We start from the raw sequence: 24,358 nt of genomic DNA on the forward strand, positions 1-24,358 counted from the left end.
TTGAAAAAGGGAAACGGTGAAGTACTTCCACCTAATCCCTGTGGGAAAACTCAGCTTTTGAGAGCTGCCAGCAGAGCAGGAATAGGACAGAACCCAGCCTGTATTATTCCTAAGGCCTCTTCTTTCTTTAGTCAGGGGCACTAATTAGATGACTGCTAAAATCCATCCCAAAAATGCACTTGTGTTTAAATGAGCTGGAAACAAAATGAGTTAATATAATCTTAAAATTAAGTAAAACTGTGCAAGAAGTGCTTATTGACATTTTATATATACAGAGTCCTTAGCAGAATTTAATTTAGGAGCCAGTGGGTGTGGTTGAGACCACACCCACTGGCTCAAACCTATTTATTTACATTTATTTGCAGGATAAGAGAGGATTGAATGAGACTGGAACTAGAAGAAATTACTAAATTATCTGCATTAAATAAATAACTATCAAACGTTTCCCCCCCCCCCCCCCCAAGTTGTATCTATTTGTTTTAAAAGTATCCATTTTGAGATTAGCATTTAGGATGAGCGCTCATGATGGCCCATTAGCCAGCCTGCAAAGCATTAAGCTACCTGAGCTCATTTATTGCCTGGTAAAGTCATATGAATCGTAGACATTGCAGCATGGAGCAAATCACCAGCAATAAATTGAAATAGAATGTAAAATTAATTCGGCATGCTGTAATGCCAATTAAAATTTTCCAACTGATTGATGATGTTTTTTTTTTATTATTATTATTATTTAAAATGTCAATGCGAACAGATTTTTCAGAATTTATACTCCTTAATGGGAAATTTGGGTGTTATGTTATTTTAGGGGGAAAAAAAGTTGTTGATTCAATAAAAATAAAATCAAATCTGAAACTTAAACTTCACTGTAAGCCACTAGTTTAACTCTGTCGCCATCATGTGGATGTTATATCGAAGTTGCAGCACCGACTTCTGTCAAATAAATGGACTTTTTCCCCAAAATAAATATTAAGAGGTTATATGACCTAGAACACACACACACACACACACACACACACACACACACACACACACACACACACACACACAAAATTAAATTAAATAATAAAAAAGCAGCATTAAGCCTTACACAATTACAGTGTCGTGAGTGAAAAATAACAACCAAGTAACATTTGACGTTGCCATCTAAGATGTTCAATGACTCAAAATACTCACCGAGGACTCGCTCTTAGTGTTATATTAACAAGAGTAACTGAGGATAAACAGCAATATGCAAATTAGGCGACGGTGCAAACTTATGTAACTGACGTCAAAACTCACGTTCCCCACACGTGCTACAAATTGCATGGCACGTTTATCAAACGCAAAGAAAAAACACTCGGAACGCAAATTTAGATATTTCAACTCAGCAGCAACATTTTTCTTTACAGAAGATATCCTTGGCAGTCTCCGACAAACTGAAAACAAGCAACTCCGGTGTTTAGAACATATCTTTAAAACCCCGACAAATCAGTTGTGTTACGTCATCTTCACGTGTGAACCAATGAGAACTCGGCTATGCAAATGAGCAGATTGTTCTAGGAAGTGGGCTGTCAGAGCTGTGGTGCTGCTCTACTTCAGCTGGTGCGTCTAGCCCTGTTTTTCTTTTACCTTTTAGTTCTCCTTTCACCAGTGGGCATGATACGCATCAGACTCCGACGCCTCGGACTCCACAGGCATACAAGAAGGCCACTAACGGTTTGACAGCCTGCCGCCATTAGCAGCGAGGAGTTGGCCCGTTTGTCCCCCAGCGGAGGTGAGTGAAGCCGGGGATGCTTGGGCTGCTAACCGAGGCTGCTGTGTTAAATCTTTCAATGTAAAACGTAACCAGAGTTGGGATTTGTACCTTTAACTACTTGCTGACAGTGCACACGTTGAAACTACGGTTTAAGAAAATGGGCCGCCGTCACTAAGGGCGTGAAGTTGCTACGAGGGGGGAAAAAAACACTCGGTGTGGGTGGGAAGCTAACACGGTTGTTTCCACCCCAACAGCGTGGCTGGAAGGTGCGGCTGGACTCTCTTATTTTCCGCAAATGACTGATTTGCAGTTCTGTTAATGTATCTGCCGTTGTGTTTGGATGGTTGATGGGGAACCTACCGGGTGACCCCACTATCAGAGTCGAGACAAGCGAGGAAGAGCTGAGCAAAGAGCAGCTTTACGACTCTTTAAACTTTATAACCCACACCACTTGTTCTTGTTATTTATTAACAGCTACTTCCCCTCCTCACCCATTCAAATGCTTCTTCAATTTGTATCTAGCTGTTCCTCTATTCCTAAACATTTATTAATTATTTGGAATGTCAAAAATAATTGTAAATAGTGTATGACACAAGACAAATAGAATGCATAATAGCAAATAAGCCATGAAAATCAAGATTGATTTATTATCTATATAAAAATGTCACAACAAGCACATCATGTGGTTTCTGGTGTGCCCTCAGGTCTGGCTTTCGTTCTTAAAATTTGAAGAAATATAATCTCTAATGGGGGAAAATTTGCTGGAGGTCCTTAGAGAGGGGTTGTAGTTTCAGTATAACAGAAAATTAAGGAATCGGTGAGGGAATTTCTGTTTCAACAAATTCAAATAGATAATAAAACGTTAAGTGGGCTAATGCCTTTAATAATCAGAAATAGTGGCAGGTCTAGTAGAAATTCCTTTTTAAGGAATGAAAAAAATTCAGACAGTGTCATGGCCATCATGTCTGATATCACGCTGAGTGATTGTTGCATTTTGACACATTGTAGCTGTGTTACATGTAATTGAAATTGATTCAGAACAGACATACTTTCAAAAATCAAGATTTATAAATGGAGCATTCAGGTGCTTCCTGTTGCCACTATATTTCAGGTAAAACTTATTGTAGGTAATATTATCCTAAAAGAAAAAAGGTATCAAGTAAGGAAATCACTGTGGTAATGAATTTGAATGGACCTGAATTACTGTCCCTGGAAAAAAAATGGGAATAAACTGTAAAGCAGTTTCTTAGTTTAGGTTTTTTTGTGTGGTTATTTAATGAAACCAATTTTGTATCCCTGAGGATAATTCTGGCACCAGCAGTGTTTAGAGCTGAGCGTAAACCCATTACCTCTACAAGTCTAAGGCTGACTGAGGTTATGTGAAGTGTTGTATGTAAGAAATGGGTTTAAGCCGATGTTGCTGCTCAAAAATGCACAAAATAAATGCCATTAAATGGATCAAGAATCAGAATGAACATAGGCATTTCTTACTTTTTAATGAGTAATTTATTTATTTATTGTCCTGTAGTTAAAGCATAATTGAAATGAGTTTTCTTCCTAGGTTTGACCTCATCACTGTGAGTTGAAGGGACGTTGACTCTTCAAACTTTTTCAACCTCTGAGTCAAACTCCACTGGAGACAAATTTTAGTGTAAACTGTAAGTAAAGTGATTGTTTTTTCTGCATTGAATTTTTTTGTCCTCTTACTAAATTACTCTGAGTAACAATGACAGCGACTGCCAGTTCCTGTCACTGGTTTGTGTGCTGTACCGCAACTTCCTTCTCTTCTGTGGCACTTCGTACCTTTTGCAGTTCCTGTTGTTTTCTTTTCCTATAAGCAGCTCAGATGTTTATACTTTGATCGTGTTTTATGGTAAACCACACAGAAAGTTGGTGTCAATCTTTGTGCTGCATGTTTTTTTTGTTTGTTTGTTTTTTTTTTTTGCCAAGTAGAGCCAGCTCCTTTGTCTTCTCTGTGACTACTTGACATTTTGGTGGAGGTTTATGTAATCGTAGTTGATCAATAAATCTTATTTTACTGAGATACCCTCACTGTGTTTTCTTGTAGATCTTTTCCTGACCGGCACAAGCACTAGTATCAAGGTTAGTCTGTGATAATTAACATGTTTGATGGATTTCTTTGCATAATCTTATCTCTAATTGATTCACTAGAAGCTCCATCCTCGCTAGAAGATCATTTACTGTGTTCGTCAATAATCTTCCTGCTGGATTTTACATTGCAGAGAATGATAAGCGTCATACATGCCTCCGTTTTGTTTTTTCAGCGTAATCATGAGCACCCACGAGTCGGACCTGCACACCATCTCCCCGGAGATGCCGGCCATGTTTGACGGCATGAAGCTGGCGGCCGTTGCCACGGTGCTCTACATCATCGTCCGCTGCTTGAATCTGAAGAGTCCCACCGCATCACCGGACCTCACCTACCAGGACACGGCACTCAACCGCTTCCTGCTCAAGTCCTGCTCTCAACTGTCCAAAGAGTGAGTGTTTTGAGTCGGTCACTTTGAGTGGCGCCTGTCCCCACCGACTATGCTTCCTGTCTGCACCAGAGGTGTTGCTCCAACATTAGACCATGTTTTTGATAGTACATTGGATTTATGAATAGATCAGCTCAGTGCACTGGGTAGACATTTACATTTATGACAAACTAATCTTATCTGATGCAAAGCGTTGGTCCGAGGAAATGTTTCTGCTCTTCCAGCAGACCTGGAATTTATCAAAAGCTTAACTTTCCATTGTTCAAATAAAACAAAATTTCTCTGCCTAACTTATTCCATCTGCTTTTGTAAAGCTCGGTGGGAACTTTGGCATCAACAAGGGGATCCTCTTTAAGCACACAGGAGTATCTGCTTATATAACCGACTGTTGCTCAGCTGTTTGCCATTCCGCTTCGGGGTCACTGAGTCATACGGCATCAGCATTGTTTACACTTCAGTCCAGTCTGTTATCATTTCCTCCTGAATGGCCATTTTTTTTTGCTTGAAACACAGTCTGTAGGTCCTTTGTACAGAGAGTTTGCTAAAATCCTGGAACTTGTCCTTCTGGTTTATGTTACAAAGTCCCGTTTCTGTCTCATAACGTATGTTCGTGTTGTTGTGTAACAGATCGATTCCCCAGAGAGAGGAATGAAGGGGTGATGTAAGGTTAACAGAGTCATCAGGACTTTTGTTTGACTCTGTTTGAGAATGTATTTAACCAGACACACAATATAACAAATTATTTTATTAACTGCTATGAGTTTTTCCTAAATTTTTAAGAAATATATTTTTTCTCTGATGCCTCACGGTGAGGAGTAATTTATTTGAAGTGGGGGATAGCAACAATTTTGCAGACGGTTTCGTCTTTGACATTAAAGCAAAAATGTTGTCTAAAGCAGCTAAAAGTGCACCTGCAAGTTGTTGAATTAAAAAAAAGGAAATGAACTTACTAGTTCCTCAGAGGAATCATGTGTACTAGTTTCACAATATAGCCATCATTGCAACATAAATGTATACAGGAGCACAAATGTAATATTTAGTAAGATATAATATTTCAAGTAACATTAATTAACACTCTCCTTGCGAATAAATAATAGATTCGGTCAGTTGGATAGACTCTCACTGGCCTTGATGCCCATACCTGATATACAGCTGAATTGAATTTCCTTATCTCATGGAAAGTGTTTGTGAAATCATAGTGGAAACATAAGAGAGGAGGTATTAAAACACACGTAATCACAAAACATATCATCACAGCAGCATTTATACTACAATATTGTAGTTGCTTTCTTTATTAGCTGAATGCTGTTGAAGGTATTTTTTTATTTTTGTAATTCAAGTCTTTCCTCTTTGGTGTTTCTTTTTTCTTTTGTTTTTTACTAAACTGGGGAAGTTTGCCTCTTACTTAGCCTCAGATGTGAGTGTCCTAAACCACAGTGACATGTTTAACAGCTGTGAAGGACACTGGCTCATTTGCTGTATGCGAAGGTGACTGGTTCGGTTCTAGGAGGCCCATCCATCGAACAGACCGATTCAGTCAGTCCTTTTAACTGAAAAATAACCTTTTAATCTGGGCAGCGTGAGTCACATATCTGTTATTTCCACATTCCACATAGAATGTTTTCTACGGATAATCTCTGCTAATCTGACCACAGATCTCTCTGTCAACGGGAGGACAAACGAGGTCGTCTGTCCGTCCACAGTCTCGCTCAGAATCTCCCGGAAAGTGAAGATAATCTTTAACTGCAGTTGCAGAGCATCGGTGGCAGTAATTACATTATCAGCAGACTGGGAGTGGTCCTGTCTTTGACAACACTCTTATGCAACATCTCTTCTGTGCTGAGTTATTGTGACAGTCAGAGATGAACAAGCACAAGGTGGAAGGGCTTGTATAACTGCTGATCTTACCAAACCCTTCACGCCGTGCAGCCGCCTGAGTTATGGTGGATATGCTGTATGCATTTTGACCAAAGTGCAGCACTGCTTTACCTTCACAGTGCTGTAACTCTATGCTTCGTCTCATTGCCTCTCAGATGGCTAACTGGCCTCTGTGACAGTCAGAGCATCCGTTATGGACTTTATTCTGACAGATTAAGTGAGAGCAGAGCACTTTTGACTCTTGTAGCGGATTGTCTGCAAGTAATTGTTTCCAAATGGAAATGAATGTCTTTGATTAAACTTTTGAGACATTAAGGAACTGTTAGATAAATGGTTTTACATCAAATAACTAATACATGACATGTATAGCCGCATTAACATCACAATTATTTATTTTAAGTGTTTTTTTTCTCCTACTTAATTTGATGAATTTGTTTTGTAGCTAATGGAAACTCTAAATGCAATTTCTCAACAACAGCATGACATTAAACCAATTACACCAGGATTGTGTTTCCTTTAAAATAATATTAAAGGAAATCTTGTTATGAAACGGTCTGCTCCACCATGGAAAAGGCTGATGACAGACATACAGCAGGTGGTCACTGACTGAAAGAATAACAAAAATGTGGTAGAAAATTAAACTGAAGCAAGTTCTGGATTCATTTGAAATGTATCACTAAATTAAGTGTGCAATAAATATGAATACTTTGAGTTCCATTTTTAAATCCTCTAATTTTATTGAAATTTATTGAGATGTGTGCTAAAGCGAACAGTGATTTCACAGCTAAAAGAGAAGCATCTTTAAGCACTGAATGTGAAAACTGATAATTTTTGAAGTTCTAGTAAGATGGTGATTCATGGAAATAGACAAAATGCTAAAAGGAGTATTATGCAAGTCCTACAATAAACACCTGTGAAAGTGACATTTAGCATGTCAAACACAACATAGCATAACATGGCAACAAACTAACATGGATGATTGGATTCAACAGCTGTCTGTAAGACTGCAATAGGAAAATGACTTGGGATCTTTTTTGAGGTTCATGTCTGACATTGTCATCTGTCAATGCTGTCTTCTTGCTTCATTTGCAGCACATTGAGGGGAGCTCATGTTTCCATATCAGATTAAATTGTCCCCTGTGTTTTTTTTTTAAATTTTATTTTATTTTTTTAGGTACATCCCGCCATTGCTGTGGGGTAAGAGCGGTCACCTCCAAACGGCGCTGTATGGTAAACTGGGTCGGGTGAGCTCGCCTCACCCTTGTGGAGTCAGAAAGTATTTGCCCATGCAGGATGGAGCCACAGCAACCTTTGACCTCTTTGAGCCCCTGGGGGACCATCGAACAGGAGGTGAGGCATTATTACCAAGATCTGATTTTAGAAAATAGGATTTTAAAGGTTTTTTTTATGGATACTTGTCAAGAAAAATTAGGTGAACAATTTGTTTGGGTAGGATATTCTATAATTATTCCACGTAAAATATGATTTTTTCCCCTAATTTATTTCTCAATTGCAGGTAAATACAGTGTTAATCAGAAATACTGTTTGACTTTTAAATGCTGAACACAACCAAAGGGTTGAAGCTGCCAAGTCAACCTTTGGATGTAATAAATAGTTTATCCTCCCATAGCAAAGATTATCACAAGCAAATGCTTGTTGTAGCTGCAGATCAGAGATGTTCCTGATTAGACCTGTCACAGTAACACATTTTTTCTGGACGATAAATTGTGCCAGAAGTTATTGTGATAAATGAAAAATAATGTTGTTTTGAGACCATTTTCAAGTAATATAATAGTAATGGCATAATAATGCAAGAACACCACATTCTCAAGGATCAATAAACTTTAAATTCTAATGACCATTTGACGCTGGAGCTGGTAGACTTTTTAAATATCCTAAATAAATATACAAAACTCCAACAATTACAAAAGGGCTAGTTGAGACCAAAGCACCAGACTGAAGACTGGTTGTAAGAGAAGGAGTGAAATCGATAAATCATGCAAATGGAAATTATTGAGCTTGTTTTAATTCATCATGCTATTAATTATTAATTGGTTATTGTGACAGCCCTAATCCTGATATAAATTTCCTTAGGAAAGCGTGAACTGCTCTCCTCAGGTCAAACTTCAGCAGCTTTTACTTTCTCACTCTTGTTTATTATTTAGAAAACTGCAGTTTAGAAATCTCCTGACTCCGATTCCAATATATTATTATTATCTTGGGGTTCGCACATATTTTCTTGCATGCTCCAATGATTTATTTCAAACTAAACAGTACAACAATCACCTACTTTTTCTTGATTATAATTTGGGGTGCACTGATTGCAGTTTTCTGGCCAATCACAATCTTTAAAAAGGTAGAACTGCCAATTTTGTTTTGATTTTGGCCAATCCGCTATTTTATTTATTTTTTTGTCTGAAAAGTCAATAAATATAACAACAAAATCACAAAGTTGATAACAGTGGGGCGAAGTGGGATGCAAAGGTAAATAAGATTGATTTCACTTGTGTCGGCCAATTATCAGTACACCCCTAACTTTAAACTTATTTGATACTGGCACATGACAATGACACGAGAAAAGCTCAGAAATTTTACCTCATATGAACTGTAATTACATCTGTTTAAACTGTAATTCTACTGCTGCTACTTCTGTCTAGTTTTTTCATGCCACACCTATTGAGTGTTTGTCTTTCCTGGACGATGGAACGCTCCTGCACTGATCTTCCTGAGGTTTATCCCGTTTTGTTGTTCCTTTCAAAGTTATTCCTTAATTACAAATAGAGTGGTCAGCCCAGCTGGGACAAAGACTTGCATTGAGGAAATGTTGTGAAATATCGTGTTGTGGATTACCTGTAGACTCCATCTAAGAAGAAGAAAACAAACGATCTTGACGTGTGATACTAACAACAACAAGATAAACATATTTTATCAGAACCCACTCAACCAAATTGGATTTCCCTTCAGTTTTGAGTGTTATTCATCTTTAAATCCAATATAATCTCACTTTGATGAAGGCCGTTTTAATGGTGGCTTTTGTTTCTTTGAGGAATTCATGTGAACCACGTCAATTTTCTCAGATTTCTCAGATACTGCGAACGTGAATGTTTCTTCTTCTTCATTTGGTTTAAAAGTTACAGTCATTTGAAATAAAAGCTGTATTGACAAACCAAGAGTCCAACCGTACATTTGGACTGACTGCAGAGTTTTGCTCTGCTGATTTACAGTGATGACCTTTGGAGAGCGCCACACTCTCCTTTCTGTCATTGCTTACATTTCTCTCACTTGCACATATCTTTCTTCGACCCGTCTCCCCGTTTCACCAGACGACATCACCATGGTGATATGTCCTGGTATTGGTAACCATAGCGAGAAGCACTACATCCGGACCTTCGTGGACTACGCCCAGAAAGATGGATACAGGTGTGCCGTGCTGAACCACCTGGGTGCTCTTCCCAACATCGAGCTCACGTCTCCACGCATGTTCACTTATGGTGAGAACGAAGAGCTTCTTACATTCTGCTTATTTGTGATGTTAAACCCTGAGAGAATTCAGAGTTTTTAAATTTTTTTTTTTTATCTTGATCACTCCTCTTATTTTGGGACAGAAATTAAATTCAGGAGAACGAAAGCATTGCTTTATTATTGTTAGTCCTTTCTAATATCAAAGAATTATTCTGATTTAGAAATGTGCAACACTTCATCTTGTTATTGGTACATTATTTGAAGCTAAAACATGTAGCCCACCAGCAGTATGTGGAAAAATAAATGGATTATTGCAAGTGTAGAAATAGAAATTAAATATATTTGTTCAGGGAGCCTATAGGAATATAAGTGTGGTACCTTGAGCTAAGGGCACTTTGAGCTAGAAGTGCTGAGCAGAAAATAATGTGGTTCGCTGCTGAAGAGTGGCTGCATTTATTGATCAGTAACTCTATAGTCGCTCTCTTCCAGGGTGCACTTGGGAGTTTGCAGCAATGGTTGGCTACATTAAGAGGGCATATCCTCAGACCCAGCTGATTGTTGTGGGCTTCAGTCTGGGTGGGAACATCGTTTGCAAGTTCCTGGGTGAGAACAGGGTGAACCAGGAGCGAGTTCTGTGCTGCGTGAGCGTCTGTCAGGGCTACAGCGCTCTCAGGTGAGTTCCAGTCCTCTTGTCTGCTGATTAAATGAGTTGTTTCATTAAAGCCATTTTGTAACAGCAGCACTTCCACATTCCCACGTTCAGGATGATTTCAAGAATAACACAGACACTTGCATAATATAATCACATGTGCAAGCATGTGGTTAGCAGTTTAATCTGTCAAATCTTCTATCATCATCATGATCATGATAATTAGCGCATTTTTTTTCTTTCTGAAGTTTACCTCTGACACGTTTCTTTACTTGCAAAACTGTTTCTGTAGTCAACCAGGCACACCGATAGAACCACAGAACCGGAACCGTTCATACTGTGCAGTTTCAGCTGCTTTTAGTGTTGGTTGAGATCAGTGTTATCAAAACATGCACTGTGAATACGCTCTAAGCACTGAGGTCGCTGAGTATTTGTTCTTTGTGTGCTCATGTCTTGAAAAATGGGACGTTTACATTTATTATTTTTCAATGCCTCTTCAAAGCTAATTGCTGCATATTTCTCATTTTCTCTCAGGGCTCAGGAAACATTCCTACAGTGGGATCAGTTCAGACGGTTCTACAATTTCCTCATGGCAGACAACATGAAGAAAATTATCCTGTCGCACAGGTGTGGTAGCTGCAGTATATTGCGTTTTCTCTGTACTGAAAAGTTACTTGCTGGTAATCTAATACCAGCAACTAACTGGTAATGTGATGTTGATTTGACATGAACTATTTAAGGTTTGTGCCTTTTTAAAACTCTGGTTAAGCCTTTTGTATACAACTCATCATAATAATGCCAATACCTAGTGGATGTGATTTAGAAATCTGATAAGTAGTAGAAGTACAAAATATATCCATCTTGACTCACAATAAAATTTTTGTTCACCTTTTAAACCACAGGCACAGTCTGTTTGGGGAAAGCTTACTGAAGAAGTTTGATGCAGATCTCAATCGACTCTACATAGCAACATCCCTCACGCAGATTGACGACAACATCATGAGGTATGTCAAACAGCTTAGCGTTGCTCGCTTCCTGTTCGGGGACGTTACTGGGTGTCTTGTTGTGATGCCCGTTTCTTTTCGTGTTTCAACAGAAAGTTCCACGGCTACAGCTCTCTGAAAGAGTACTATGAAAAGGAGAGCTGTGTACATTATATCCACAATGTAAGAACCGCTCCAGTAATTCCCTGTGCTTCCCTTCTGTCTGTTTTTGTATTTGTGTCTTATGAGTGGAAATTTGTGCTATAACCTACAGGTGGATGTGCCACTGCTGCTGGTAAACGCTGCAGACGATCCTCTGGTTCATGACTCGCTGCTTGCTATCCCTCGCACATTAGCAGGTAACGTTCAGCTAACTATAGTCCACCACAACATAAGCTAAAGTCCATGAAGGCACTGATGAACGACCATGGTTGTCCTAAATCTATTGGGTTGATTCCTCACTTTAAACTGATTTAAAAACACCTTTATTATGAATTAAAGTGTAGACTGAGACAATCATTCTAGTTCATCATTGTGAAAAGCTTTCTCAGAAGAGTTGAAGCCATTATGGCTGCAAGTCATCCAGTCAAGTAAATATATCTTCTATAATTGGTCTCGGTTACACTGGCAATGTGGAAAATTGAAATTAATATAATCATTATCTGCAGACAAATTATTTTCATTTCTAAGTCCAAATTAGATTAGATCTTTCTCTAGTTAAGCAGTTGTGTGCTGAGGTTTGTTTGGTGGCTCCGGACGAACAAATTGCGGCAGTGTCAAGCAGAGAAGTCACAAACGTGGCATAATGTTGTCCTCAAGCTATTTTAAATTCACAGAACGTGTTGGGCCTGTCTGACAGACGGCTACTGTTGATTCTTAAATAGGTTTTTAGAGAAACATCTTTGCAGTGCCACATTTGTTGGGAGGGTCGGGGTGGAGCATCCAGTCTAAGTAATGGTTTCTGATGAGTAGTCAATCCTGATGTAAAGTCTGACTGGTTGTTCTTTCCATCAATTTTCTTTTTGTTTAGTCTATTCTATATTTACCATTACTGAATTCTTGATTATTTTAGAAATGAAAAATTGTGCTGCATATACTGACAGGAGTTGCTCTTTAAACTCAGAGGCAAGTGGAATATCTGGTGTTTTCCCGTAGATGTGAAAGTGTTACTGACTCATAGTTAGCGGGTTGACCAGAAACACTGGTCGGGAACGACATGCCCATATGTTCAGCTCTTTTTTTTTTTCTTTTTAAACCATGAGTGGTTCTCTAGAGCGTGTTGTATCCACTTGTCACACTGTGCCTGATGAGCCAGTGTGTCGAAGGTCTGGGCCGGAGCGTGTATTTGTCCACGAGTCGCTCAGCAACTGTCATGTTGAGTGGTGAAAGCCCAGTGGGATCTTAATCACTATTCATCCACATCACACTACTCCACTAACCCAGATAAGGACAGGAGAGTGAAAGAAAACCAGGCCAGTTCTTTTCATGAGACCACTATGGCCAGTTGTCAACAGCTGCACCACTCTAACAGAAGCAGATTAAAGGATATTTCAGAGTGTGCATAAGGGACACTTTAACTATTCTTCTGAACATAAGGCTAGCATGAATGCACTGGTTTGGGAAGGAAAGTAATAAAATCTAAATAACCAGGAGAAACTCCCTTATTATATAGAGCAACCTGCCACTAACATTTACATAATTTACCCCAAATTGTGAACATAGCAAGAATAATCCTGATTGAGTCAGTCTTAGTCACTGAAACGTATTAGAAAGACAAACACACAAACTTCTGTGTGAGAAGGATGTACTGATGTTTTCCATTTAAAACGCTCATCTTACAAAGGAATAATTCATGACAGAGTTTCTATCTGAGTCTTATGCAGAAGAGGAGATTTTGCTGCAGATGCCATCAAGTTATTTTAACCTCTCTTCCTACCTCTTTTTTTGCAGTATGAGGTTAATGTGTTTTTTTTGTTTTGTTTTTTTTTATTTTTAGGGCCACAGAGCATATTGTGAGAAACAGACTGTAAAGTCTAAATGCCTAATGCTTGAGATGTGTCCTCACATTTGGTCGCTTCATTGCTGTAGTGACCTAAAAAATCATGCAAGTAAAATCTGGCCCAGTATTGTGCAGAAAAGCAGGACTTCCACACCCACTCCATGACTCAAGATTATGCTGTGGAAATTATCAAGTCAAGTCAAAGTTTATTTATGTAGCACATTTTGCAACAACCTCAGCTGTGAGACCTTTTAGTTTATAGCTAAGACCTTCTTAGCTGGTTTATTTTAAAAATTGCTTCAGGACAAAAAGTGCACCGGCTGTTCTGGAATACAATCTGCATTCAAGCTGATCACAGGGCAAACATGGCCGTGCTTTGAGTCAGAGGCATAGACTCGTCCCTGATGGTGGTGATGGAAAAAGTTGAGGTGTTAACGTCTGCTCTGTGTCGTTCTTTAGCAAAGAAGCCGAACGTGATCTTCGCCCTGACGCTTCACGGAGGCCACCTGGGCTTCTTCGAGGGCGACGTGCTTTTCCCTCAGCCCCTCACCTGGATGGACAAAGTGATCGTGGGCTACGCCAACGCCATGTGCCAGTGGGAGAAACAGAAAGCGCCCTGCCAAGCCAGCCACCTCACCGAGAGCTCCTGCGTAGAGGCAAAAGCCTAACCCTCTGTCTCTCTCTCTCTCTCTCTCTCTCTCGTTCTCATTCTTCATTTCAACATCTCACACTTTGCAGCACCCCGGTTCCAACACGGCACTGAGGAGACACTTTAAACTGCTCTTTGTCTCTGCCTTCTCCTCTGGTGCTACTCACCACTTCCAGACACACACACACACACACTCCTTCTACACCCATTTGAAACCACCATCACCTCACATGGTGTGGACAACAAGAACAACCACAGAAAAACTAAACAAACTGCCTTGACTTGAGAGCTGGAACCTTTTGTCACTCTCCATACAAACAGCGGTGACCCTCGGGTTAATGGATGCATAGACCAAATATAATAAAAGATCAAAGTTGAGCTGACTTTAATTGGAAAGAAATGCCAGTAGGACGTTTTTGTTTATATAACCAATGAGAAACAAGCACATAAGAAGTTATAGGAAGTGAGGTCAGTGCGACTGCCGGTGCCTATTTACTGCACCCATAAGAAGCTCACTGCTGATCACCGCCAAGCCCATAGAGCCTAGTCTGCTGTATTTGTTAGTGTGTCTGTGTGTGTGTGAGCTGGGAGATGTTAAGAGTACATCTGTGTGTGTCTTGGTCACCAACGATGGGATGTAGAGTCTGTTTTGTATGAAGCAAATTATCCTTTCATGGGCTGTTGTTATTTTTTTTTCCGATGACCTATTGTTTGTTGTGCAGTAGAAAAAAAAAAGAATTACCCTGGGATTTTTCTGCATCATTTGCAGCTCATAACTGCCTCTGGCTGCTCATGTTTGTTGTGTAAAATCGAACTTTAGCGTTTTCTCTGCAAACATGACCGGGAGCGAACCACAAGATGAGATGAAACCCACATTCCCTCGCGCACATTCTACCACTTTAATTCAGTGCACTTTACACCCCGAATGCCACGATGTTTTGCGGATGTGTGAGCATTGCGTTTAGTAACGGTTTAGCTGTCCTTTGACAAATATGAAGAGTTAACAAGCGGTTATGTGACTGACTTTTGTTTCCCAGAAAGTGTCTCTTCAGCCCTCTTACTTCCTTCTACCTTTGATCAGCTGCAGGTCTAGCAGTCGGCTTTGTTCCTCCAATGACGACCAAACGCTGTAAAACAACACAAACTGATCCAATGCGGTGCAGAAGTAGTTTTTTTTTTTTTTTGCATTTCTGTGAGCTGTGGTGAGTAGGAGGGCTAAAGACACCCAGGCCAAACCAAACTTTTGCTTTATTAGATTACGATTGTATATTGAGGTGAAGGAGGCTGCTTGTCAAAAAATAGCTTTCTGTTCTTTTTGAGTATTTTTTTTTTCTTTCAGCCAACGTATTTAAGAATTGTATTTATTTATGTTTTCTTTCCACCGTACTGTGTTTAAAGCGTTGGAAGCGCCGCAGCACGATGTCAAAATCAAACTGTAAGTGCTGGGACTTGTGGATCTGCCACAACCGGGAACTATGTCGAAAGTGAACACAAACCTTGTTGTAAGGGCTCAGGAAGCTTCTGTCAGCGCTTCATCCAGACTGGGAACCCTGTGGTCGAAAAGCTGCTGCTGCTGCTGAACACTGTGACGATGAGACACATGGGTGGTTTGAAATGATGACGTGAATGACAACAGTGCCTTTTGTTAAGCTGTAAGAATCAAAACCGGTCCATGCCAAACTTTATTTTTACTCAGGTAAACTAGCTGAGCTGCTAGAATAACAAAAAAGTTTATATCTTGAGCCTTTAACTTTAATTCTCTGTAGGCATAGTGTGTTGTTTAGTTTTTTCTCTTCATTGCTTTAATAGTCTTGACTAAAATTGGTTGTGATTAAGTGCTAAGCTCATCTGTAAGTCTATATATATATATATAATTTTTTTTTTCAGAACAGATGTTATAAATTCCAGATAGTAATCTCTCCACTATGATGATTGGACCCGACGTTCTGTGAGGAGAAAATTGAAAGAGATTGACCAGAATCAGAACGTATTGAACTTGAAAAATCTCCAATATTTTTACTTTTTCTAATATGCACTTGGCCACATCAGTTGTTCTTCGCCTCTAATGGCACTGTTGCCATCTGCTGTCAGGGAGATGTAACTACAACTCCCAGACCTTCGTACCTATCGTCTTCTCATCCACCCACAGTCTTGCTGCATGGTTTCACCTGCCCACAGCTCTCGTTTCTTATTAAGCAGACATGATTTCGGGGCTCTTCAGGCTCACTGAAGGATCGTCACCAGCACTAACCCAGATTCTGCACTAAAAGCCATCTGGTGTTTTTTTTTTTTTTTTTTTTTTCAAGGCCTCTCTCTCCAACTTTGCACAAAACTGCATGCTTGGATGTATTATTTAGATCTTTTGTGTGTATTATTTTTCTTGTTTTGTATTTTGTATTTCCATTTTGTCTCTTTTTCTCTTGTTGCTTGGTAAATCCAGCAGAGTTTGCGTCTTGTGTAAATGGGAGACTACTGTGTCATTTTCAACACCTCTGATCATCAGTAACCAAAAATTTAAGAAAAGAAAAGGTGAATTACATGGACTTTATTTTATTTTTTTAAGGGACCAGTAAAATAAATATCATGGCAATAACCAGTCAGGGATATTTTTTTTTCTCTTTTGACACTTGAGATTTTAAAAGGGGTAAAACTATTATACCAAACATGTCATGCACATTGGGGTAATTTTGTAGTAAGTTGTGGAATCTAAAAAGTTCTGATGTAAGATATTTATCCTAACGCCAGTGCTTCAGGCATCAGGATTCTGTACTCGTATTTAGTTGCTTGCAAACAAACACATCATTTATCCCCGATTGCTTTAAATATATAAAAACACAATCGCTCGGCTTTATGATGGTTGCTCATTGTGTTCATTTAAACACTTTTTCTTTCTTTCTCGAAAAGTCATTCAGCCTAAAACACTTGGGTAATAACATACAGGTATCATTATACAGCTTTAATTTAGTTTTTTTTTTTTTTTTTTTTTTTTGAGTATGGTTTAAGGAGTGCGGTGACAGCTTGAAGGGACCTGCACAGTCACACAACATGGTGTACTCTAAGACTCAACACTGGCTACTTTGTTTTGGGGTTTTTAAAAAAAAAAAAAAAAAAAAAAGAAAACCAGTGGAGTGTTTGATCTAATCGTGAGGAAACATGGTTATTGTGTTAAATAAATTATTTTCTCAAATGAAGAAAGATTCTTCTTTCTTTTTGTTTCCTCAGCATATTGTGTGAAACGAGAGCTAACACACTTAGGTTTATTTTCCTCTTTCAGAAACATTAATTTAAGTCAGGAAAATGGATCATACACCTGAGGAACAATTAAAACATGAGGTTTTTATAAAGCAGTGATCACTCATTGAAAAAGAAAGTATTTTCAGATTTATTAGTTGAATAATTGATTTACTGATAAATATGATTAATTGTGGAATGGTATAATTTACTAGAGTGCTAATGAGAGCTATATTTATCTTCTGTAAAAAGAGTAAAACTGCATTAAGCTTCACAGATATTTCTTTCTAATAGCATAAAAAAGTCCAGGAATATGATTTTGAATTCCAGGAAACTAAACTCATTCAGATTCCACTTATCGGCACGGTCTTTGGGAGAAACGTATGCATTTCTGTGTTTAATGCATTAAGTAGAAGTAGTTTCAGTCAAGAAACTCGTGGTGGAAATTTAGCCTGAGGTGACGCATGAGGGAGAAAAGTGGCTCTTCAATGTGGGTCAGGCTGGACTAAACATGGCTAATGGCAAAATAAGAAAGAAAAAAAAACTCTTGGTGTAAACTGAGTTTATTGCTACACTCAAGTTAAATGAAATACAAGGTTAACAGATTTCAACAACCTAACTTTTACAGAACTATAGACGTGTCTTGGAGCAAGTTTTTTTTTCTTCAGCTCAATGGAAGAAAAAACAACAGATGAGGAAAGAAGTTTGCTTCAGTGAAAACATGACTGCTGATGAACAGACATTTTCTGAAGGCGCCACACTGAACTAAGGCAAATCCACTCCCGTGTTAGAAGGAATAATATTCATAAAGTCCAACTGATTATTGCAAAGCACAAAAATCTGAAAGACGGACACTTCTGCACCCAGGATTAATTTTATCCAGGTTTAGCCTTATGCATCCCACATTTAAATCAAACCAAATTCATCTGATTGTTTGAAACATGATGCCCCCATGTAGCTTTCCTTCCCCGACTCAACAACACATAATGAAACCAGTGCCTTGCAGTATAAACAAAATGTAAGAATTATTCTCCATGATATCTAGGCGTCATTTCCCCTCTATTTATACTTTAGTCTTATCTGCAGACTGACCTCTGCAACATGCTTCAGTTAAAAAACGTGGGAATGTTCTTTCAGAGCGCAGTGTCCTCGGAGCCAAAGAGTTGGGTTGCGATGCCTTGATAGTCGGCCACTGGGGCTTTTCCTTCAAAATCTGACGGCAGGATGTCTGCATCAAATTCTTTAAAGTAGCCTTCCAACTCTTCACCGTGAACAAAGACCTGTGGAGCATCGAGGGAAGCATTAGATGATTCTTGAATGAATTAAGAGCAGGCTGGTGTATCTTTGTTTGTACCCTCTCCAGCAGCTTGGCCTTCATGAAGGGTTTGACCACGTTGTAGGTCGTGGTGAAGTACCAGGGCTGGTGAATGACATGGACCGCCTTGAAGCGCGCAGGAAAGGAGTCCTGCAGAGGAACGCAGGCAGACACACGGCTTTCAGGTCAAACTCTGAAGATGGTTTCAACCCTTTAAAGGCAGCAGTCAAAGAGCAAGCTGGACTTTGAAGATCATGCTTCTTATTGGTTGGTTTGGACAAAACACCCAAATAAAAACAAACTGTATCATTTACTAATAACTTACATCTCAGACAAATGTCAGCACCTCATCGAAATGTACTTATTCCAGTGACTAAATGAAATTGAACTTGAAAATGAAAAAAAGTAATTAAATATGAAAACAAGTGACCTGCATATCCAGAGTTTTTCATTTGATACTCATATTTTCATCACATTTATTGATATTTGATTTTTTTTCCTCTGTATTTGAGAATGTTGCTGTATTTTACTCATTCAACTCGTTTTGTTTCACTCCCACTAAAGTGACACTAAAGTGACACTAAAGTGACTGCTGATACTCATTTTATTTGGTTTCGCATTTGGCGAAACTAAATATCTTCAATGTTGGAATTTAAAAAGTAAAAAATAAAAATAAAAAAAATAAAAAAGGTCTCTCTCCCATATTGTTGAATTTTTACAAGATACAAGTGTTTGTGATTTGCAACCAGATTGTAAACAAATACCTATTTAGCTGTTAATATGTCATTCTGATACATTTTCACTCTGATGTGTAATTTCTCCTTTTGCAGAAATATTACATGAAATGTTCAAGACTGTAGGGGATTCATTTATTTATTTTTTTTTCCTTTGGGAACAAAAGCTTGTTGTCAATCAGTTTTTTCATTTACTTTTAATATTTTGGAATTTGATCTCAGACTAGTTTTGCTACTTGTGGTACTTAAATTCTCCACCAGAGGGCCTCTTTGTTAAAGAGAGACATAAACTAGAACTATGTGAATCAGAAGAGATTCACAGACTTTTTTTTTGTTCTGTAGGGTCATTTCTCTGGGTGTGCTCTGACCTGCAGCATGTCCACCATCTTTTTGAGCTCAGCAGTCTTTATTCCCGAGGCATGCTGCATGGTGAAGCCTTTAAAGTTCTCAATCAGGACAAATCCGTTGATCTGAGTCTCCTCGTTTTCAAGCAGCTTCTCCAGGATCACGCAATAGGCTCTCAGCACCTGCAACACATCGCAAAAGAGTTTGCTTCGAGCTCCTGAGTTCTTGCAGGAGGTTTCCTGTGAGAGGCAGGTGCGTCAATGCAGCCACCTCATCAAAGGTGATCTCCTCCAGGTCCCAGCTGTCGATGTTGAAGAGCAGAACCACGCGGCCATATTTGTCTCTGCTGGGCAGAACCACCGGGTAGCCTGCCTCGATGGTGCTGCGGACCGCCTCGGGGGTGAGGTTCTCAAACAGCTCGGGGTAATCCTTCCTGAAGCGCACATAACCTGGAGAAGACACAACAGCACAGAAAGTACAGTCCAAAGGTTTTACCCCTGTTGGATCCTTTTTTATTTATTTATTTTTATTTATTAAATCAATTACCTTTTGTAGAACTCGGACTGTTTTTTTTTTGTCATTATTATTTGGCTTTTGAACTAATTTACATCCTTCTTGTGCCATTGACCTCCACTGATCTCCATTGACCTCCATTCCATATGACTCTTTGTTTCCAACTTCAAATGCATTTTCAATGAGAGTATAGATTACTTCAAAAGTCATGGACAAAGACTTCCAGGAAAAAAAAAAGAGAGACTAATTTCAACCCGAAATGGAAAAGAGAACCTGCAGTAATGCTAAATCAGCAATTCATAGTGTGCAGCCTGAACACTACTTGCACAATAAAACTGAAAAAGAAAGCTTTTTACTTCCTGTTTTTTTTTTTTTTTTTTTTTTTTTTACTTTTGGTGCTCGGAATCTGACACAAAAACGATATTGTCTCATAGCCAATACTTCTTTTGTTTTGAGGCACCAATTATCAACAGAAATCTATTTGTTTAGGTAAATAACCTTACAGAGAAAACTCGCTGTTTACATCTTGCTCTCATCCAAACAAACCCCAATTGTTCACCCACATGATTTTGTGCTTCCTGTATTTCTATGTGTTGTTTTGGGGTAGAAGTCTCAAACCCTTTTGGTTAAAACAAAACAAAATGTAAAGAGTGTGACCACGGGAAGGTTTGCACAGTGGAAGAGTACATGTGTGTTTTGAAGTGCATGGATCTGAACCAGAAGGCGTCCTCCTGTCCAATCAAAGCCTCTTCTGCTTTATCGTCTTGTCCGACCTCCAACATTTCCCGCTCAGCTCAGGCACGCCGCGGTTCCCAGCATGTCACTGAGGGCCAACAAGTAGAATCAACTAGTTGTCCAATTTGGACACAAAGGAGGGCTTTGTAAAAGGCTCCCAATTAATGAATATGTGACCCACTGTTTCAGAGACGTATAAAACGAGGAAACAAAAGGTCGACTTAATTACCGAAGCTTTTGAAAGTTACATGCGGGAGCTGAACTAAATCATATACAGCTGAATCCAGTTACTTACATCCACTGTAGATAAAGAGAGGCACCTTTTATTTTTCTCTTTTTACTTTTGGAAAAGTTCAGTCTAATTAGCTGGTTCATTACTTTCTTCAAATTCAGAAGTTGCGCCCAAGCTTTGGAGAGTTTGTATATTTTTTTCTTTAAATGAGGTGTGAAATTATCATTGGTCATCATGCACTATGCATTACTACTGGCTTGTTGGAAAAGTGAGTTCACACTGGGAGAAGTGGGAAGCCAACTGGACGGTCATGCATTGCTTCAACCTGCGTTATTTACTTCTTTCATTGATCGGCTGATGTTGAGCCTTTATGTGGATAATTTCCAAACAACACTGAGACCTGGAAAGCACTCGAATATGCTTATTTCACTGCTGCTGCTGCACAGCTGATGCCGACACATTACACTTCCAGCAGTCAGGATGCTGGCCAGAGACCAGCAAAACACAGAACACAAGTTCAAAAATTATTATTTTTTTCCCCTGACTGTGTTTGTAAACTGAATATAGTCTTCTTACAGGAATGGCTTCCTTCTTTCAGCCCACCTCCACACAGAGCTGATTTCTATGCGTCAAGATGGCTTCAGCTGGCATCTTCACACTGGATTAGATATTAGATTAGATATATCTGGAATTCAAACAACAATGATTTTTTAAAGGTCCACAATGTTTTCCTTTAATAATTTCATTAGATTTTTGACGAAAGCAAGATGCACGTACAGGTTTGGCTTAATTTAACTTCAATTGCTGTGAAATAAAGTTTCCAAAATCGTTTAAAGATGTAATAATGCAAGAGAGCACCAACTTCTGACTATGAAGAAAGCCTTGAAAATGTCTCTCTTTATCCCATGTTACATAAGAAAAAGATCAGTTTGACGTGAAGAAAGAAAGCTGCAGCTGCTGCTTCCAACCACCGCAGCGAATAACCCAGCAGATAGTTGCTGTCTCTGTGTCTCACCCTTCATGAGCTCATGGGCTCTGGTGACGTCAAACTTTCGTGCTCGGAGGAAGCGGACCAGCAGCGAGTCCGGTTTGTCCCCGAAGCGGTCCAGCACCAGTTTGGCCAGGTCGTCTCCCTCTGACGCCCTCTCCTCCATCATGGCCCGCAGATCTTTCAGGGATGACCCTCGTCTTTCATTCGTCTCATGCAGCTCATCCTTTGCCTGAAAAAAACACCCAAAATGTAATAAAAAAACTAACAAATAAACCAGCAGCCTCACTTCAGATGTTTCACCTTTTGGACAGTGTGGCCTGGAAGTTTGTGGCACGGTCCAAACACTGGCCCGTGGTCCTTCACTGTCAGGTGCTCCAGCTTTGACCTCATGGCCTGCTCCTCCTCGGACACCATGCGGAAAGTTCCAGTCTGCACGACCAAGACTCTGCTGCTTTAGATTGAAAACCCAACAACCCAACAGCAACTACTCCAGCTAGAAGACCCTGAGCTGAAGAACGTCCGTGGCGTCCATTTCACACAACATGCATGATCAGCCAGACGTTCAAAACGAAATGCTTTTTTTTTTTTTTTTTTCATTTTTATTGGTAAAGATAAGCAGCAGCACTGAGGTGTGGGAAGTAGCTGAACTTACAGCAGCCATGGTCGCAGCGTCTCACAGCGGCAACACTGTCACTGCAAAACAACAGAAGAACAGGCAGACAGAAGCTTTTCTTGTCTTTTTTAAAAAATAGAAAAAGAAAGAAAGAAAAACTGGTCACAGATGAATCAATCTCCTCATTGATCCATCCCAGAACCAAAGAGATGGAGCGAAATGTTTTCTTAGGGAATGTTTTTCACTCAACAACACACTTTAGAATGACTTGGCAGAAATAAAACATTTCTCTTGTGGATATTCAATCAGAAATATTAGTCTTGTCTCTAGGGAATCTTAATGTGTATCTACTGTTCGCATTTGAACAAAGATCCATAATTTATTCTGTTTTTTTTCTGTGTTTTGATGAATAAAAGGATGATTTAAAAAATCATCCCTTTGTATGAATTTATTATAAAATTCATACAACTGTGACTATGGCACCTGTGTTGTTTAAGGTTTATAAAAGATAATTAAAGTAATCTTTAAAAACACATATATGATGAGAAGTTGCTATAAATGTTGATTTACAGCTGAAACAACAACGCTCTGCTTCGTCTCTCCTTTTACACATATTCCTTTTACACATAGCTTTTTAAATATCATTGCAGCCTCAAGTATCAAACAAATTTAAATTACAAATAAATTGCATATTTATTTCCTAGAAGAACCCCCTCCTGCCTTTTTCAAACATTAAATTTGTGTACAAGTATTCTTTTCTTTTTAATTTTTTTTATCAATCAATAACACTAGACAACTCTGTCGCAACATTTGTCTGTATCTGCTGATCTGTTTTAGTCTGTTGTTTTACAAAGGAGAAAGAAAAAAAGGAAAGGTCTGAGCAGCCTTACCTTGTGCAAACAGGATGAGAATCCCACAGAGAGTGGCGGAGGACAGGAGCGCGGAGAGGACGGCCGGAGGGGCGGGAGGTCCAGGAAACTCAGAGACGGATTAATCTGGACAGATTAGAGCGAGCAGCTAATCAACATGATGTCGCCCGTGAAGGAGAAGATGCTGGGTTATGATTGGAATTTTTACCACTTTCCAATCTTTCAATTAATTTTACTCTTTTGTTTGCCAACTTTCTTTGGTTATTTTGTAATTTTCTAGTCAATGTCTTATTTCCCCAGATGACCTGGAAACTGTCTCATTTTGCTTTCCTGCTGCTTTTTTGTCACTGTGGTTTTTAGTCCCTTACTTTTTGCTTGCTTATCCCAGTTTTACACAACATGTCGTTATTTAAGTGTTTTAATTTTGAAAACACAGAATAAAGGCGAGAATAGAGCACAAAACTGCACACAAAGCCACAATGTCTGCAAATCTGATGACAACAATGTCATTTCCATACAAGTCAGACATAATTGTGGACACTTACACTGGAATTAACTGCAAGCATTAAATTACCATAATTAACAGAAATAATTCATCTACGCTTAATTAATCCAAGCAATGTGTGTCACTTACTGAAATTAAGTGACACACATTAAGTGACAGCGTTGACAAAAAACCTGGGAGAAAATTCAACTGAGCTGGAAAATATCTAAAAATGATTTTTAATTAAATTTGTTGATACTTTTATGATTATTTAGTTGAATGCTTATACTTAATTGTCATAATATATTCCTAGTATTCCTTTATTTGTTTTAAACTATCATAATGTATTGAGTTCTGCTCCAGGACTTTAAAGGCACCATCCACCTATTACAGAGTTTAAAATAAAAATTATTCAGCAAACACCAAGAAAATGTACAGTGTCA

At 39.0% G+C, this 24,358-nt stretch overlaps 2 protein-coding genes across 3 annotated transcripts; one reads left to right on the forward strand and one right to left on the reverse strand.

Annotated features, from left to right (window-relative positions):
- The first annotated feature begins 1,505 nt into the window (after window positions 1–1,505).
- LOC129369423 (monoacylglycerol lipase ABHD2-like) lies at window positions 1,506–16,973 on the forward strand. The gene is made up of 12 exons (XM_055044803.1): window positions 1,506–1,753; window positions 3,297–3,393; window positions 3,804–3,838; window positions 4,021–4,236; window positions 7,286–7,461; window positions 9,435–9,602; window positions 10,063–10,246; window positions 10,757–10,849; window positions 11,125–11,226; window positions 11,319–11,388; window positions 11,480–11,564; window positions 13,664–16,973. Exons 4-12 carry the CDS (start codon window positions 4,028–4,030, stop codon window positions 13,870–13,872), a joined length of 1,296 nt encoding a protein of 431 aa, XP_054900778.1. The 5' UTR covers window positions 1,506–1,753; window positions 3,297–3,393; window positions 3,804–3,838; window positions 4,021–4,027; the 3' UTR covers window positions 13,873–16,973.
- Window positions 16,974–17,629: 656 nt separating this feature from the next.
- rlbp1a (retinaldehyde binding protein 1a) lies at window positions 17,630–23,527 on the reverse strand. Of its 2 annotated transcripts, none has more exons than XM_055044804.1 (8): window positions 23,453–23,527; window positions 22,602–22,642; window positions 22,250–22,378; window positions 21,974–22,178; window positions 19,749–19,927; window positions 19,502–19,660; window positions 18,439–18,549; window positions 17,630–18,364 (listed from the first exon to the last, which is right to left on the reverse strand). In XM_055044804.1, the coding sequence occupies exons 2-8, from the start codon at window positions 22,608–22,610 to the stop codon at window positions 18,218–18,220; spliced, it is 939 nt and encodes a 312-aa protein (XP_054900779.1). In that variant the 5' UTR covers window positions 22,611–22,642; window positions 23,453–23,527; the 3' UTR covers window positions 17,630–18,217. The 2 variants fall into 2 exon arrangements, with proteins under 2 accessions (XP_054900779.1, XP_054900780.1); XM_055044805.1 differs by having other exon boundaries at window positions 22,602–22,645; window positions 23,453–23,519.
- Window positions 23,528–24,358: the final 831 nt, after the last annotated feature.

This window comes from Poeciliopsis prolifica, unplaced genomic scaffold, assembly GCF_027474105.1.
Source record: "Poeciliopsis prolifica strain line A6 unplaced genomic scaffold, Auburn_PproV2 SCAFFOLD021, whole genome shotgun sequence".
Lineage (NCBI taxonomy): Eukaryota > Metazoa > Chordata > Actinopteri > Cyprinodontiformes > Poeciliidae > Poeciliopsis > Poeciliopsis prolifica.